Consider the following 16,636-nt stretch of genomic DNA (forward strand, 5'->3'; position numbering starts at 1 on the left):
CAAAATAACCCAGCAATTGCGACTCCTCCGGAAAAGGGGACGCATTGCTCCCTCCTTATAGCTAGTGTCCCGTTGTGGCGTATTCCTGCTAGCCTATTAAAGAGTTAGCACCGAAAGGACTTCAGTGGACGGTCTGAAGGGGAATTACGTCGGGAGGACAGGCTTTATAAGCCTAGCCTTCCGCGGTCGGCCCATGAAATGGGTTCGATAACGCTGGTTTAACAACGGATTGGAATGCAATTAAATCCGTCTTAAATTCACTAAATTAATAATAAACAAAACTTGAAAAATTAGATCCGAGATTAAAAAATAACCTTTTTAAAAAACAAGCCCGATTAGAATGATCCAGCAGCAAGGGACTCTGTCCAGGTTCTGCGATAAAGTAGGGAGTAATAGACTCCTGCCAACTTTGCATTCCATTCCACTGTGAAGTTTTGCTAGAACAAAGTTACTTATGTAAGTGTTTGCAATAACACAACACAGAAATCACAAATTATAATACTAATACACTGCATCATCTGTGATCCAGCTTTAAGGAGTTGTATTACATAATGCTATATCTAGATTTTAAATATCTGAAAACTAATTAGTATCTGACAATCATTCACAGAATGTGATCAAGATATTCTGATACTACTGTTAATAAACCCGGGGGTAGTAGTAGCAATAAAGTCTTCATAAATAACTTGTTTCATATTCATCAGTACAATATCCTATAATACTAGATGCTGTCCAAAACGCAGCTTTAAAGAAATATTAAAAAATTTACATGTTACTTGAACAGACTCCAGCAAGTCCTAGTTTCATCTATAAATTTAGACGTAACACTTACACCAAATTATTCACAGTTTCTGAAAAAATGATTTTTCTGCCACAAGTTACATCAGAAATCCAGAAAAAGATTATTTCTTTCTTAAAGATTATTTAACTACCTTTTGTTCTAATGGGTTGTTATACTGACATTAATCCAAATGATCCAAATTAAAAACACTTAATATCCCAACTACATCTATGATATGTTAGAGTTCTGCTTAGCAATATGTTTTGACTTCTACCAAATAAAACATTATTTGGAGAAGATAATCCTTGACTGAGTTGTGTGAAAATATTAATGTTTTCTTTATGATGTTAATTTCCTAGAATACAGAAATACTAAGAATATTTTGCATAAAAGGTATTTTTCTACACTGATGTAATTATTGGTTCTAATAAACTAAAACAATATTCTCAAATCAAAACAATTTTTTTAAGTAAAAAATTTCCTTCAGTTTTTATGCTACAGTGCAACTGAACCACTACTCCTCTTCAATGAACTATTCTTATTTTTCCATACACAGTATAAAGATTAATAATAAGTAGACTGCATTTTTGTAAATAAGTATTTTTAAAAACAAATAGCTACTGTTTTTGGGAAATTTAATTTTAATTTTTAACCAAATTTTGGACTAGGAAGAGAATTTAGATGTGATAATAAGGGATGGTCGACTGTGACAGTGGTTGACAGTGAATTTATAAAAATCAATTTCGTCTTCGAGCAGTATCAGATACTTTTTCTATACAGTTTACAAATGAGAAGGTAGATTGGAACAGAGAACATAAATCAAATGTAACAATTAAAAAAAGATTTATTTAAAATGTGTAAACTTTGATTTTAAAATATAAAAACATCAAACAAAACAAAATACTCCACAAAATAATCTCAGATCTATAAAACTAATTTAATAATGACTAGTCAATAAAATGTGATACCTTAATACACACATAATATGTAACCATTTAATAAATTCATGTGCGTATCCGTAATATGTTCTACAATTAATATTATATATAATTGTATATTATTAATAAATATGATTGTATATTATATGTTAAAAATTGCATTATTAATTTTCTTATTAATCCCTACATATCAAACTTAAAAATAATTATTTTTGGCCTTTTTTTAAAGAATTGCTTCTATATGTTTAATTAGTAAATAGATAATATAGTTTTTTTTAACTAGATATATTTTATAATTTTTAAAGAAATTAAATAAATGGCCAAAAAGAAAAAAAAAGTGAAAGTTAAAGCTTAAAGAATGTCATTTGCAATTATTCTTGTTCTGATAAGCCTTGCTTACCTAGTACCAAAAAAAGAACTATAATTACAGACTCCTTTAGATCTGAAGTTAAATTTATCAAGATGTGCCAAAATAATTATAAAACAGAAAAATATACATTTTACAGTATTATAAATAAACTTACAAAAGATTTTTAAAAAATTAAGTATTTCAAACTCAAAAACTTTTCAGTGTTATAATTCTTAACCTTTTATAAAAATGTATCATTTACCATTCACTTCATATTAATTTTATACAGTGCAATCTCCTTATTCACGCTTCCCATATTCGTCATTTCATTATTCATGGTGCAATATTCTGCGATGTCTTTTTTCTATATTCGCAGCTAACATTTTCCGTATTCACGTACATTACATTATGTACTGACATTAAAAAATAAAAATAAAAACAGTAAGAATATACACTGTAATAGTGTACGTACTGTACTGCACAGCACAGTACTGTAATTTGTTTTTAATGATAAAGTAGAGAAATTTTTCCATCATATTTGTTTTTCAATGATGGACAGGATACGAGTTACTACATAAATAAACAAATTGTAAACATTGCACATGTAGAGTTTTGGATTATGGCAGTTCAGTATATAGTGTAAAGTAATTCAGTTGAGCAGAAGTATCGGTAATGTAACGGTTATTAATATGTGCATGTACATGTGCGTGCGTGCGTGCGTGCGTGCGTGCGTGTGTGTGTGTGTGTGTGTGTGTGTGTGTGTGTGTGTGTGTGTGTGTGTGTGTTATAAATAAATAGGAAATATTTTTATTCAATACAGTATCATTGATCTTTTTGAGTGTGATCGTTAATCCATTTTACTGTATATATAGAATAGTAGGCCTACTTTGTAATTTTGCATGGTTTTTGTTTTTAAACTTTAATAAAATTTATTTTTTATAGTGAAAAGGGATTGAGTTACTATAAAAATATCTTCAACCTGTACCAATGAAAGTAAAAGAGCAAAAAAAGTTATGCAGTTATATAAAAAAGTTGAAATCCTGGATAGTCGTAAAGAAGGTAAATCGGTAGCTTCTGTTGCTCAAAGGTCTGCAGGAAATTAATTGATCATTCAGTACGCTAAGAAATCTGAACAACAAATTAGGATCTCAAAATGTTAAAATAGTTAGGGATCCTGCTGTTGAAGATGGAAACTACACTAATTATTTGGATCGAAGATCAGAATCAAAAACTGGTTCCAAAAAGTGGACCTATTATTCATGAAAAAGTTAAGAAACTGTATGATCATTTTAATCAAGGACCTAGTCAAAATAATGCTTTCCCTGTTCCAAGCTTTAGAGGGCTGGTTTAATAAACTTAAAGTCAGGCAATCTTTGTACAACGTAAAAATTGTAGGAGAAGCTGCATCAGCAGATAAAGTAGCTGCAGAAACTTACCCAACAAAATTTTTAAGAATCGTCGAAGATAATAAATACAAGCCAGAGCAGATTTTAAACGCAGATGAGACAGGTCTGTTTTGGAAATGAATGCCTGATAGGACCTTCAAAAAATGGACGATCAGCACCGTGGTTCAAGGTAGCAAAAGACAGAGAAACAGTTTTGCTTTGTGCAAATGCAGCTGGTGATTGTTTAATTAAACCGCTAATGTTTTACAAGTCCCAAAACCCACATGCGTTGAAAAATAAAAATAAGACACTGTTGCCAGTTTCTTGGAGATCCAATAAAAATGTGTGGATTACAGCTTCTCTTTTAATGAACTGATTCGATAACTGTTTTATACCCAAAGTTGAAAAAAATCTAATTTCGAAAAACCTTGATTTTAAAGTTCTTTTAGTCTTAGACAATGCTCCCAGTCATCCACAGAAAATCTAAACAGCTCATTCCAAAATAAAAGTAGTTTTTCTGCTGCCAAACACTACTGCTTTATTGCAACCAATGGATCAGGGAATTATTCAATCATTTAAATTATATTATATCAGATGAACATTTAAAATTATTTTAGATGCGATAGATTCCGATTCTGAGCTGAATGTTACAACATGCTGGAAGAAATTTAATATTGCTGACTGTATTATGTGCATCAAGTCTTGATTAGATGAACTGAAACAGTTAACTCTGGTGTCTTGCTGGAAGAAGCTGATTCAAACAGACGCACTGGAAGGTATTGGTGACATCGAGACCTCAAGAAATATCGCCGAAAGTGTGAAAGCAATAGCTCATTCAATACGGAAAAATGGGTTTGAAGTAGATGATACAGATATTGAAAATCTTGTTAATACACGAGAAGAACTTAATGAACAAGATCTGGAAGATTTAACAGCGCAGGTAGAGCATGAAAGTGAATAGGTAGAAGACACAATCTCTGGAAAAGTTAGATATCAAAACACTCAACAAAGGCATTAAACTATCCCACAATCTTACCCAATTTTTTATAGATGGTGATCCATCTTTGAGTGGAGGCTTAATCTTTAAGCACAAAATTGAAAATGCCTTGCAAGAATACACAGAACTTCACATGGATTTAAAACAAGAGCGAGACAAGGAAAAATTACAATTTTTTTTTAATGCAATCACAAAATACTGTAGGTTACTTTTGTAAATTTCCTTTACAGAAATGTTAGTTTTAGTGTACATAATACTGTAGTGCAGTTTTCTTGACTTTTTAAGGCAATTACAAAGTACAATTTGAACATGTAATACAGTTTTCTAATACAGTACATACTGTAGTGAGTTTTTAAATCAAACAATTTGTTAAGTGCTTACAACTAAATTAGGAAATATACTGTATTTTGTTAAATACTTTTTTGTGTGGTGTACCTGTGTACTGTACAAAACCAGTGCTTATAAATAATGTTGCCATCTATAATCCATCAATATTACCCTAAGTAAGTATGCATGCCTTTTTTTTTATTTTACATAGAACTCACCATTCTTCCTTAAACGAGTATTAGTTCTGTTCTATAGTTGCGAATTTCTGTATTTGCAGCATTTTTAGTCTCTAACCCCCGTGAATAAGGAAATTTTACTGCATATTGAAATACAAAATGTTTAATTTTAAAATACATTACAAAAATTCTTTTAATTAATTTGTTATATAATTAAATTTTCACAAATTACCAAATTGTCAGAACTGTTTTTTTCAAAATTGTGTTTATGAAAAAATCATATCATTACTTATATCATAAACCAATGATAATAATACTTGAAGATCTATAGTGAAGTGGAAATACATCAATCAGCTTCTTTCTATTGTATACATTAATGCAATCTTGACATCAGTGAAACAAATAGCCAAACATTAAGAGATTTATTAACAAATATTCACACATTGAGGACAGTGAAAACATGCAATAACCAATTCATTTGATTCCACCCTTAAAATAAATCTGCACATTCCAGTACTAACTCATGAGAGCTGTTGAAAATTGAGGAACTTAAATTTCTGATCATCAATATAACAGCTGGCAAACAAACATCTGACTGCTTCAAAAACTCCCTACCTTCTAATAACCCATTAACTAACATTACTTCAGTATTTAACCTTGTCACAGAATCATCATCAACAGAAAAAAATTACTATTTCCTATAAAGTTACCACTTCTTACAAAGCTTCTGAAGGACAAATCTCAGATTTAATGTTTTTGCAATGATTTATTTTACTTGTATTTGTCTATTTTAAGTAATATCTATTTTATTTTAGTTTATTCAAAATCAGACTTAAATTGTAAGACCATTATTAAACAAGTTTATTGATATTAAGCAAACTCCTAAAGCCATATCATGAACATAATATTGCTAAAATGATATATAATACTTGATATAATATATAATACAATGATATAATACTTCTGAAAATTTTATAGTATTAAAATTTATTATTTATTTATTTATTAGTATTGAAAAAATAATAAAATTAATAATTTATTCATTAGTATTATAAATTTACTTTTGAATCAATGTTTTTGGAACAAATATAAAACAACATTTTTAATTCCTTTCGGCATTTCTTACTTCTAACTCAACATCCAAATGAATTCGTTTTTTGCAAATTTTTCATTTTATTAAACAATATTTTATAACCATTTGCTGTTCATTAATAGCTTAATGTGTGTAATTTAAAATCAATTTGTTGTGGTCATACTGAGACCTGAGACATGTACATGTGTTAGCTTATCAAAAATAATAATTATCTGTTCATAACTGGTACAAAAAAAAACATACTTAGAAAGAAACACAAGTGCATTAATATCCTTCTTTTTTTAGTAGTATTTTATTTCATATTTATTTCCTTTTTTTAAGCATCGACACAGTAACTCAATTACAGTCGTCACTCATGAGAGATGAATTTTTATAGCCTGTGAAAAATGCCAAGTCTGATCAGGATTCAAACTCAAGACTTACCAGATGAAAGGCAAAGATGCTACCACATCACTCTACCACAGAGGTGAAGTGAGCATCTTTCTCTTCTACAACAGGGAGGAACTGGGAGCACATTAAAACACACCATTTGCAAGAGTTGCACCTTAGTCACCTACTACTAATATACAACTTCGAAAGGGCTTGTTTTGGGCAATTCTCTTGTAATAATTCATTTCACATTAATTCTAGGCTGATGTTGAATAACAAACATTTCAAGTTTTATCAAAATCAGAGGTGAGGTAAAGTTTGGTAAATTTGGTAGAACCCAAACTTACCAAATATTTTTATTTCTAGCAAGTTGTTGATTATACATTACATCTCTACATTAGAAATATAAAATTAAATATAATGACTCAGTTTCAAATTGAATTATCAAATAAAAAAAGTACAATATACTATAGAAATTAAAGTAATATAAATTTAAATAATTCAATGATAGTTAACCCTATAAATTCATAACTACTTGCTATAGCTCATTAATCATAGTAATAAATCAAGCTGATTTTGTAAACACATTCTTTTTAATATTCACACTACCTATTTTATTATTCTGTTATTATTATTATTAATATAATATATAATTATTTATATGTTAGTCTGTAAATTATTTGTCATTCATTAACTGATATGAAAGAATGTAAAATGCACTGTTTCTGAAATTAGTTATCTTAATTTCCATTACTTAACTTTTAGTTTTCTTTGTTATAAAAATTGAAGTGGAAGTGTTTTCTGACTTACAAAGCATTTTTTTACAATGTTATTTTTGTTAACATTTTCTGGAAATATTCCTACATAAATTTAAATACAGTTACATAATAATTTTTTTCAAATAATATTAAGTTAATGAAAATTAATATTAATATTCATTAAAAACATACACTGGACTGCAATTACTGTATTAATATGTAATACAAAGTTTTAAATAATAAATGTTTAAAAGTGCACAATCTAGGTGCAAAATTACATACAGTAATTGCAGTCAATCGTAATATAAGTTTATAGTGAATGTAAATATTTTAAATGAAAAATGAAAATGAGCCAGTAACTAAAATAACAAATTTCTATTCTACCCTTCAGATATATAGAAATGACTCATTATTACTAATGACAAACTTCATATAAGAAATTATTTGCTTTATACATTCATTACATATATTTTAAACGTCATATTATGAAAGAAAAATACATATATTACAGTTTTATGTTTATAATTAGTAAAAAGGTTCTTGTAAATCTGTTACCACAGAACAAAAGATTGTTATAAGACAAAAGTTTATTCACAGCCAAGTATTTTACATATGTTTGAAATCACTATATCAGCTTACTACAAAAAAATCCGACTGACAAAAAACTTTTCAGTGAAAAGAGACTTATTCAATGGTTATATTTAACAATGCCTAATAACTATATCAAAACATCTGATGTAAACAAATCTATTTGGATCCCCTAATAAATAACAGTTTCAAGCTGCAAGCTACTGAATGTTCAGTAACTTTCCAATATACAGATTTAAAATGGGTATTTAGATTCATAAACTGTTAGAGAATAGAGAGATCATGGAATAGAGTAAACTAAACAATACATTAAGAAATTCCAACCACAATTTACATTTGAAGAAAAAAGTTATTTATGATAATAAGATTGAATTGAGACAAATCTATGAAAGACATCAAAAATTATTATTTTTATGAAATACTGAAAAATAAGCAAATTAAAAAAAAATTCTTAACTAAGGAAATAAAATTAACAAAATGAGAACATTTGCACGTTTTGTAAAACTTCTGATGAAACGTAAAAACTAAGTTTATTTTGTTTTTAAGATCTGAAAATCTAAAAGCTATGAAAAATTGAAACGATAATGAGCTTTTTGTACTTTCAAAGTTCATGGTAAGTTCACAGATTTACAACAATTTTATACTATCTGTCACAGCATTCCAGGCAGAAGAAAAAACATTTCAGAGAAACAAGTTGAAGCTCTGCTATTCTGAAATATTTTACATACAAGAAGTGAAAAATTAATTTATTCCTGTTTTTGAATACCAACTTTACTAACATAGGAAAAGAATCAAGGAGTCATCTGTAGTTGCAAATGGCTGCATAACAAAAAAAGCAAGAATGTTTAGCAATTTTTTATGAAGTGGACTTCGGTGATGTGTTGTAAACAAACATTACTTAATTTTATAAATGACAATATAAAAGATGAATAAGGCTTATTCAACTGGATTTCAAAATCCAAAAGCAAAAATTATAATTTAAGCACTGACTGATCTCTTGCAAACAGTGACAAATCAAATAATTTCCCTATAGAAATATTTTATAAATGATGCTGGAGAATATAAATCTAACAATGAAAATATTTCAGAATTGCTGGATGCAAATAAATACCAACTTAGGTGCTCCATCCAGAATAAGAAAAACCACTGCTTTGGATGGCCATTTAACAATAAATGCATGGAGATAATTCTAATAGTGAAGAGGAAGCAAACTGCAATAAAACGGTGCAAAAAACACACACTGATTTGTTAATAAAATTTATAAATGAGAACAGTTATTTCAATAAATATTATTTTGTGTTAAGTAAAATGAAGGAGATAAAACAAAAATAAATTAAACATTAAGCTATACAGACTTTTTAAATTAAGAACAGAGGCAACTTTAAAAAACAAGTACTGTGCTAATTAACTCATTAATCAAATATCATATTAAACTCTCAATTTATTATTAAGACACTATAGTGAAAGGTTATATAAAAATACAACCTTGATGTCTTAAAAAGAATTTTAAGACCTTATTCATGCATGAAGCTTCTACACTTATCTAGGATTACAATTTGTGCTCACAGACTTCAGAATAAACTTGACACTAAAACGAGTTAACAGTCATTCAATCCAGAAATAACTATCTACATTAGAAAAACGGCTTCCAACAATCATTTTCTTCACAATTTCAGTTATGTTATAGATCTTAATATTTTTTCTTTTTTTTTTTTCTTTTTAGTAAGTTATCATGTAATTTTTTTTAAAGGATATTATTTTATGTATGTTTTTAACAAATCATTCAAATTTTATAAAAGTTGAGTTCAGACAAGAATCCAAAATACTCTCTATATATACAAGTACGTTAGATTATAATAATACATAACAGGCTGAAGCCTACTACACAGCTTACAAACATTTATACACACTTATGTACTTTCAATCTGTATGGCAATGTAGGGAAAATTGTATTATTATTATTATTATCACCATAACTAATTAAAATTACTGCTACAAATAACTAGTATTATTTTGAATCACTTTATTTCTAAAAAAAATATTAAATGAAACTAATTAATTTTTCAAAATTAATTTAGTAACTTTAGCTTGCACTACCTTAACCATACTTGAATTATTTTTTGTTTCAGTAACTTTATTAAAAAAAACCCACCACTAATCGATAAGGAACTGTTTGAGGTGACTTAACAACAGTTATTTTAAGACTGATGATGAAGATCAACATATTGATTATGTTCCTCCTTCTGGATGAAGACAGTGACACAAATTCAGGCTCTGCCACTGCTGATGATGTTCACAACCAACTTAATGCTGTTGCTGAAGCAGACCTTAACCAACTTCATTGTGCTTGTTGTTAATAAATCTCAAGACTTTCAAGTTAACAGGTTAAGAAATCACATACAAGGATACATTAGGGTGAGAGAACAACATGGTAGGAGCAGAGAATCGGAAGGGGTCAGAGACGTCATAAAAGTGAAAGATCTGATATGATAATAAGTGGGAAGCAAGAAAAATGAATCATGATTTTCCACAGTTTACTGAGTAAAATGACAATTATCAGTACAGAAAAGGCTGAAACCCAATTCCAGTACAGAGTTTTTCTGACTAATGAAGTCAAAAAACTAATAACCACTACCGTTTGTCTAATGGGAGGATTCTTAAAACTTCTTAAAAGAATTGAAAATATATGTGGCTTAACAGTGATTAAAGGCACTCTGGGTTATCCTCAGGTATGCTTGTATTGGGATGATTTTTTAAAATAAAATGCACTATAAAAAATCCCCAAAAACCAGACGATAATATCAGTTTAAAGATTATTCTTTTTACAGGCCATGTTATTGTTTGTCAGTTTACACCAAGAAAACCTAATCCCCCTGGTTTAAAGAATTACATTTTGTCATTTTGAAGTTCATCAAGACTTCTGAAGAAGAACCCTGATAAAACATTCAATCAAGAAAAACTTACATATGTAAGAAAAATGGCTTGTAAAGTAATTTTCTTCCCAACTTCAGTTATATTATTATACATGTAAATATATTTTCTTTATTTCTTTTAATAACTTATTAATTATTCAAATATTTTTAAAGGATATCATATAATGTATGCTTGTAACAAATCATTCAAACTTTACGAATGTTCAGCTTACAGAAGCATCCAAAATAATTTGTAAATATATATGAGTACATTAGGTGCCTGAAGAAGATTGACTGAAATTAGTTACTGGTGGGAGAGCTGTATTAGACTCTGTGAAACTTACCTACCAGATACAAACTTCTACTTTGATAGATATTTTACTGGTGAGATATTACTTGAGGCTTTAAATATAAAAGACATGAACACAGTGAATGGCACTACGATTAATTACTGTTGATGTAACAGTATCGGCATAGGGTCACTGACTGTGGTGCAGTTGATGATATTACACTTACTGATCATGTGGCCACACTGATCGAGTTGAATGGTGGTGTCATCAGGCGGCCATCTCCTAATTTGCAGCCGATAGTAACTCAAGAGTCTTTGGCCAGCATTAAGGTGAAATTAGAGGAAAGACTAGGAGATGAGGTCAACATGACACCAGAGCTTCTGACAATGCTAGTGCAAAAGATATATGAGGAGGAAGTGCAAGTTCACGAGGCCATCATAGGCGAATCTACTTATGGTCTCAGCAAATTAAAGAACTGCAGTCTAAATGACGAAGAGGTGGAAATTTCAGCGATGTGCATGGGACAGGGATATGAGGGAGAGGTTACAAGTGGATCACCTTGTGGCTAGGAAAGCCTTGAAGCAGGCAGTAAAAGAGTCAAAGCAAAACAACTGGAAGAGGCTGTGCCAAGAACTTCAAGAGAACTTATGGGGAACAGCCTACAAGATAGTCTTCAAGAAGTTTGGAAGGAGGTTCTTTGTCTTGAGCTTGGAAATTTTTCGTAAGGTGGTCAACCAGTTGTTTCCGAAAAGTCCTCTTGACCCCTCTTCAGTTTGGAGGAGTTTACAGTCACTTCTGCTAGGTGTAGTCTAGATAAGAGCCCAGGACCTGATGGTATCCCTTAGGAGGTTGTCATAGTTGCAGTGGAGGTAATTCCAACACAAATATTGAAGGCATTCAACATCGTCCTCTTATGAGAGTGGATACCGAGGGACTGGAAGGTGGCGAGGATGGTGTTGCTGAGGAAGGAGGGTAGGCTGCCTGATGATCCCTCTGCATATCAGCCAATATGTCTACTCGGCAGCATTGCAAAGCTTTTTGAGTGCACATTGGTCAGTAACTTGCAGGGGGGACTGCCGGAGAAAGGGGTACTCAGTCAGCATCAATTTGGGTTTAGGTCTGGACTGTCTGCGGTGGATGCCATCCACAGTCTGTTGACAACAGTCGATAATGCTGCTTGCCGCAATAAACATCGGAGGCTGATACATGCAGTACTGCTGACTGATGTGAAGAATGCATTTAACAATTTGCAATGATCAGTGATGCTTGAGGAATTGAAAAAAAGGGACTTCTGTCCCTACCTGAGATGATTGGTTAAGGAGTATCTCTCAGACAGGACGGTGGTAGGCATAATGAGATCCAAGAGGAGCTGGAGAGAAAAGAGTTGTATTTCAGACTAATTGCAAGGTGGCAAGACAAATGGGTGGAGTCTCCCGATGGAGCTTGGACCAAGCGCTGCTCCTGAAGATACAGCCATAGGTCGAGAAGGGATTTGGGAAGGTCGGTTATAAACTAACCCAGTTCCTGACTGGCCATGGCTATTTCAAGGTGTATCACAAATGGTTCAAGATATATGAGATGGGTGCATGTCCATATTGTGGGGAGATGAATGACACAGTCTTCCACTGTAGTAGATGGAAGCAGAGACCGCAGGTGTGTTATCAGCAGGTTGGTAACCTCAGTGCTGATAACATAATATAGCGAATGCTTGAGTCTAAGTGGAGTTGGGCCGTGGTCAAGAACATGGTCATGGTAATTATTAGAGGGAAGCTGGCAGATGAGTAGCAGGGGAAGGATAGTCCTTGTGGGTAGGCAGTGGTTGTTCTTTTGGGTCATCATCTGCCAATGACTCCCGGGAAATGCTCAATCCTGCTGCTTGGAAGCCAGCTAACATAGGAGTAGCCTGCAATAACATCACAGGGACCGTTTTCATGCCTCACAGCCAGGTTCAGTTCCTTGTGTGGTGAAAGGGGAGGTTTTTTAGTCAGTGAGAACTCAACATTATCGTCTTGCGCGGGCAGATGTGACTTTTTCCTCCTCCTATGTCAAAAAAAAAGGTTCCCCAATTGATTTCAACTCTGATCATTAGTTAGCAAAGGCTGGAAGAGGAGCATATGACAATAAAATTAGAAATGATAAAAGAAATCTTTTGTCTGATGTGGGTAGACAGTAAAATTATTGTTTACGCCAATGCGTAAAGCAGTTTCAAGTTAAGTTCAACTGGTTTGGTATTTGACTTATTTTCATCTAAAATTTAACAGTATTTCGATCTAATGAATATTTCAATTATAAATAAGAAATTTTTTCATACACTGAAATTTATGCATTCCATTCAACGTACATATAAATTATATGCTCAGTTGATTTTATTTATGACTTTTGTATTGATTATTTATTAAGATTTAACTCTGTATTATTTCATGTTTAAAATGTTTAAAAAAATAAAATAAAAAAAGAAGAACAACAAAACGCAAAACGTAAACATGTTACATTCACTCGGCTCCTGATGATTCACTCGGCTCCTTTCGGATGCACTCGGCTCTTAACGATCTAACGGCTCTTCACAGTTCACACAGCTCCTTTTGGATGCACTTGGCTCTTTACAGTTCACTCGGCTCCACCTACACTATATAAGCCGGCTCCCCACTAGAGTCAGGTCATTCTTTGGCAGCCTCTCGTTGTGTGTTTTTCTCTCTCACAGTCTCTCGTAGTGTCATCTGGCAGTCGCTCGTCAGTGTCTCTCTCAGTCTCTCTCTGATAACAGTCTCTGACCATCATTAGTGTGTCTTACAATTCTAATATTGTTTAGTCGAAGTTTACACTTCATGCAGTTAACAAGTAAATTACACATATTCTTCAACAATGAATCTTCTTATTGTATGTTAAAGATCCTTTAAACATTATGTTTGTGCTCTTTCTTCTCTATAATTGTATGATAAAATATTAACTTAAAGGAACTTATGTAGACATATATAAAATCCACGATTGTGAGATTATATTTTGTGCAAGTGAATATCAAGATATTAGTGTTTTTCGTCCATTAAACTCTTTGTTATTATAATCCAGATTTCATCCTGCGTAAGTGAATATCAATATATTAATGGTTTTTTCATTCTACAGTAATCGTCTGTTGATCTTTCTATTATGATAATCCAGATTACATTCTGTGCCAGTGAGTATCAAGATATTGTTTTTCATTAACAAAAAACAGTAATCGTCTACTAAATATTAAGGTAATCCTCTGTTAAACAATAAGATACTATTACTATACTCTGTATTGTTATTACACACTGTGTTATACAACAATATGTAACAATGCAGTGATGTTTTTTTTTTTTTGTTTTTATGAACATGGTTATATAATTCTGATTTTCATTCTGTTAAAAATAAAGTCCAATTTTCTTTTGGCAAAAACGAGCTATTTGTAATTTTATTTTTTTAAATTTCCCCAACAATTATTATTATGGCTTTGACAGCAAGTTATGAAGGGTTGGCTTCCACAACCGTCTTGGTGCTCATTGTAGGTTTTATCATCAAATTGTTAAATAGCCAGCGTGATTCTCTGATCACACTAGACATGCGTCAAAAGCTGGCTGACCTACAAAAATGGCTGCCCAAACTTTAATATAATGGATCTTCATTACTTTAAAATGCAAATTTCTTAACTGTTAATGTGATGATTACATGAAACAACCTCCTCAAAAGAGATAAGCCAGAAGAACAGGCAAAGTTTCTCTCCCCTTCTCAAAAAAAAGAATAAAATCTGCCCTAAACCTTCCCAAAGCTACAGATTTAACAACAACACAACAAAGCTGGAGGCCTGGTTGCAATGGTAAAAAGGTATGATTCAGTGCATTTAGTGTAATGTGAACTTGTATGTATTAAAGAAAAGAAACTGCTTTCTTCATTATAACAAAAATTAGTTAAGATACTTGTAATTTCTTCAATTATTTTAACATGTCCCATGTTTATTTTTGTTAAGATTCTCAGTTTTGTTTTAATATTTGTTTATAATGAGCAAGGTATCAAATTATAAAAGCTAATTTTAATAAGTGTTGTTATTTTGCCTTACTTTATCCTGTGGTGCAAAATATTTGTAAATTGACATCCAAAATTCTTGAAGATATATTGTGCACATGTGTATAAACATATTTACTCAATTGCAACAAGGTCAAGACCCAATGTACATGTATATTTTACAAACTATTTTTTTTTTTCAATCTAAATGAAAAATAATAGAATTAATTTCAGATATGCTCTAAAAACTTGTCAATTAAAAAAAAAGTGGTCGTCATCAAACAAATTTTTATCAACAGTGTTGGCACTAAAAAGGTTATATATACAATTATTACGTACTAAGTAAAAATGTTATCACCCTCAAAGCAGCCAAGTTATAAATTAATAGACCACCCAGTTATATATCACCAAACTCCTTTCTTCTTACTGTAGATGAAAACTGAGGCAGTGCCTAACTGCTTTTAATTAAGTAAGAAAGATTATCCTTATTGTTTCTACAGAGAATAATGAAACCACATCCTAATATGAGAGAGGAATGTAAACAATAACATCCTAAAATAAATGTAAAATTTTCCTTACTGCTTATGTAACAATTATAGACATTCTTGGGCAACATAATGATTCATCAAGCAAATAACAGTATCGTGCAAAATAATACAAAAGTAAGAGAATTGTACCAGCTATTGCAGCATGAATCATAATTATATAATGGTAACTACAAAATAACTTTTATTTTGATTTAAGATTTAAAGGTGCAAGCTGCAGAAAGAAGAAAATTTTAAGAACTGTTTGTAATTTTTATTGCTGCACCTAAGTGACTCCATATCCAGGTACTTAGGGAATAAATGTGTACTTTACTTAACTGTCATTGAGATTTTTCTTTCTTAATCCATCTTAAACCAAAACCAAGCTGACAGAACTCCAGTTTTTGATTTTTTTTTCTTTTCCTTCTCTGCTTGAAGTCGTTAGAGGAATGTATACTGAAAAAGAATTTTTAAAAACAAATAATAACAAACAAGAAGGCAAATTGACTTAATATAGAAATAAAATGATTAACTAAAAATATTAATTAATGAAAAGCTCAACCAAAAAACAAAACTAGCAAATTGCTTTCAATTGCTCTTGCAACTAACTTTATTGGCAATGAATTATTATGAAGCAATACAAAATAAGGTTCACATAATTTTGGTTATTTGTCATTAAAATGAATATTTTTGTATAATCTTTATTAACAACCATCACAGATAACATTACAAAATCTACTAGCCGATTACAAAGGAAAAAATTAAATTAAGCTTATAATTTGGCTTACCTTTTAACATGTAAAAAAAAAACACAATTATATAATTAAAAATTTATTGATTTAGTGAATGATTAAGTTGCTAGGTGTTGAAAGACCCTAGCAAATTAAAAATACAGAGTGATTACAAACGAAATAAACACTTTCGATAGGTTATACGTAATTAAACTGGTGTACGTGAATTACAGTAAATGATATGGTTTTACAGAGAAATTTTTAAAGTTTATGTTGGTACATCTGCTCTGCTGCTAACATCACTGATTGCTGTGTCATGTTATCAGTCTGGCAAGATGCCATTACTGCAGCAGAGAAAGCTTTTTGTGTGCTTGAATTAGCCAAAACAAACTCTGTTACTG

The 16,636-nt window shown here is 30.9% G+C and overlaps 1 protein-coding gene across 1 annotated transcript in view; it reads right to left on the bottom strand.

Moving 5' to 3' along the window:
- Nucleotides 1-1,607: 1,607 nt before the first annotated feature.
- bwa (alkaline ceramidase) overlaps nt 1,608-16,636 on the bottom strand; it is a 74,925-nt gene continuing 59,896 nt past the window's right edge. The window contains exon 6 of the mRNA XM_075354823.1: nt 1,608-15,960. Coding sequence (XP_075210938.1) covers nt 15,846-15,960 — 115 coding nt within the window. The 3' untranslated portion in view covers nt 1,608-15,845. The remainder of the gene's footprint in view (nt 15,961-16,636) is intronic.

The sequence above is a fragment of the Lycorma delicatula genome, chromosome 1, assembly GCF_047948215.1.
Source record: "Lycorma delicatula isolate Av1 chromosome 1, ASM4794821v1, whole genome shotgun sequence".
Lineage (NCBI taxonomy): Eukaryota > Metazoa > Arthropoda > Insecta > Hemiptera > Fulgoridae > Lycorma > Lycorma delicatula.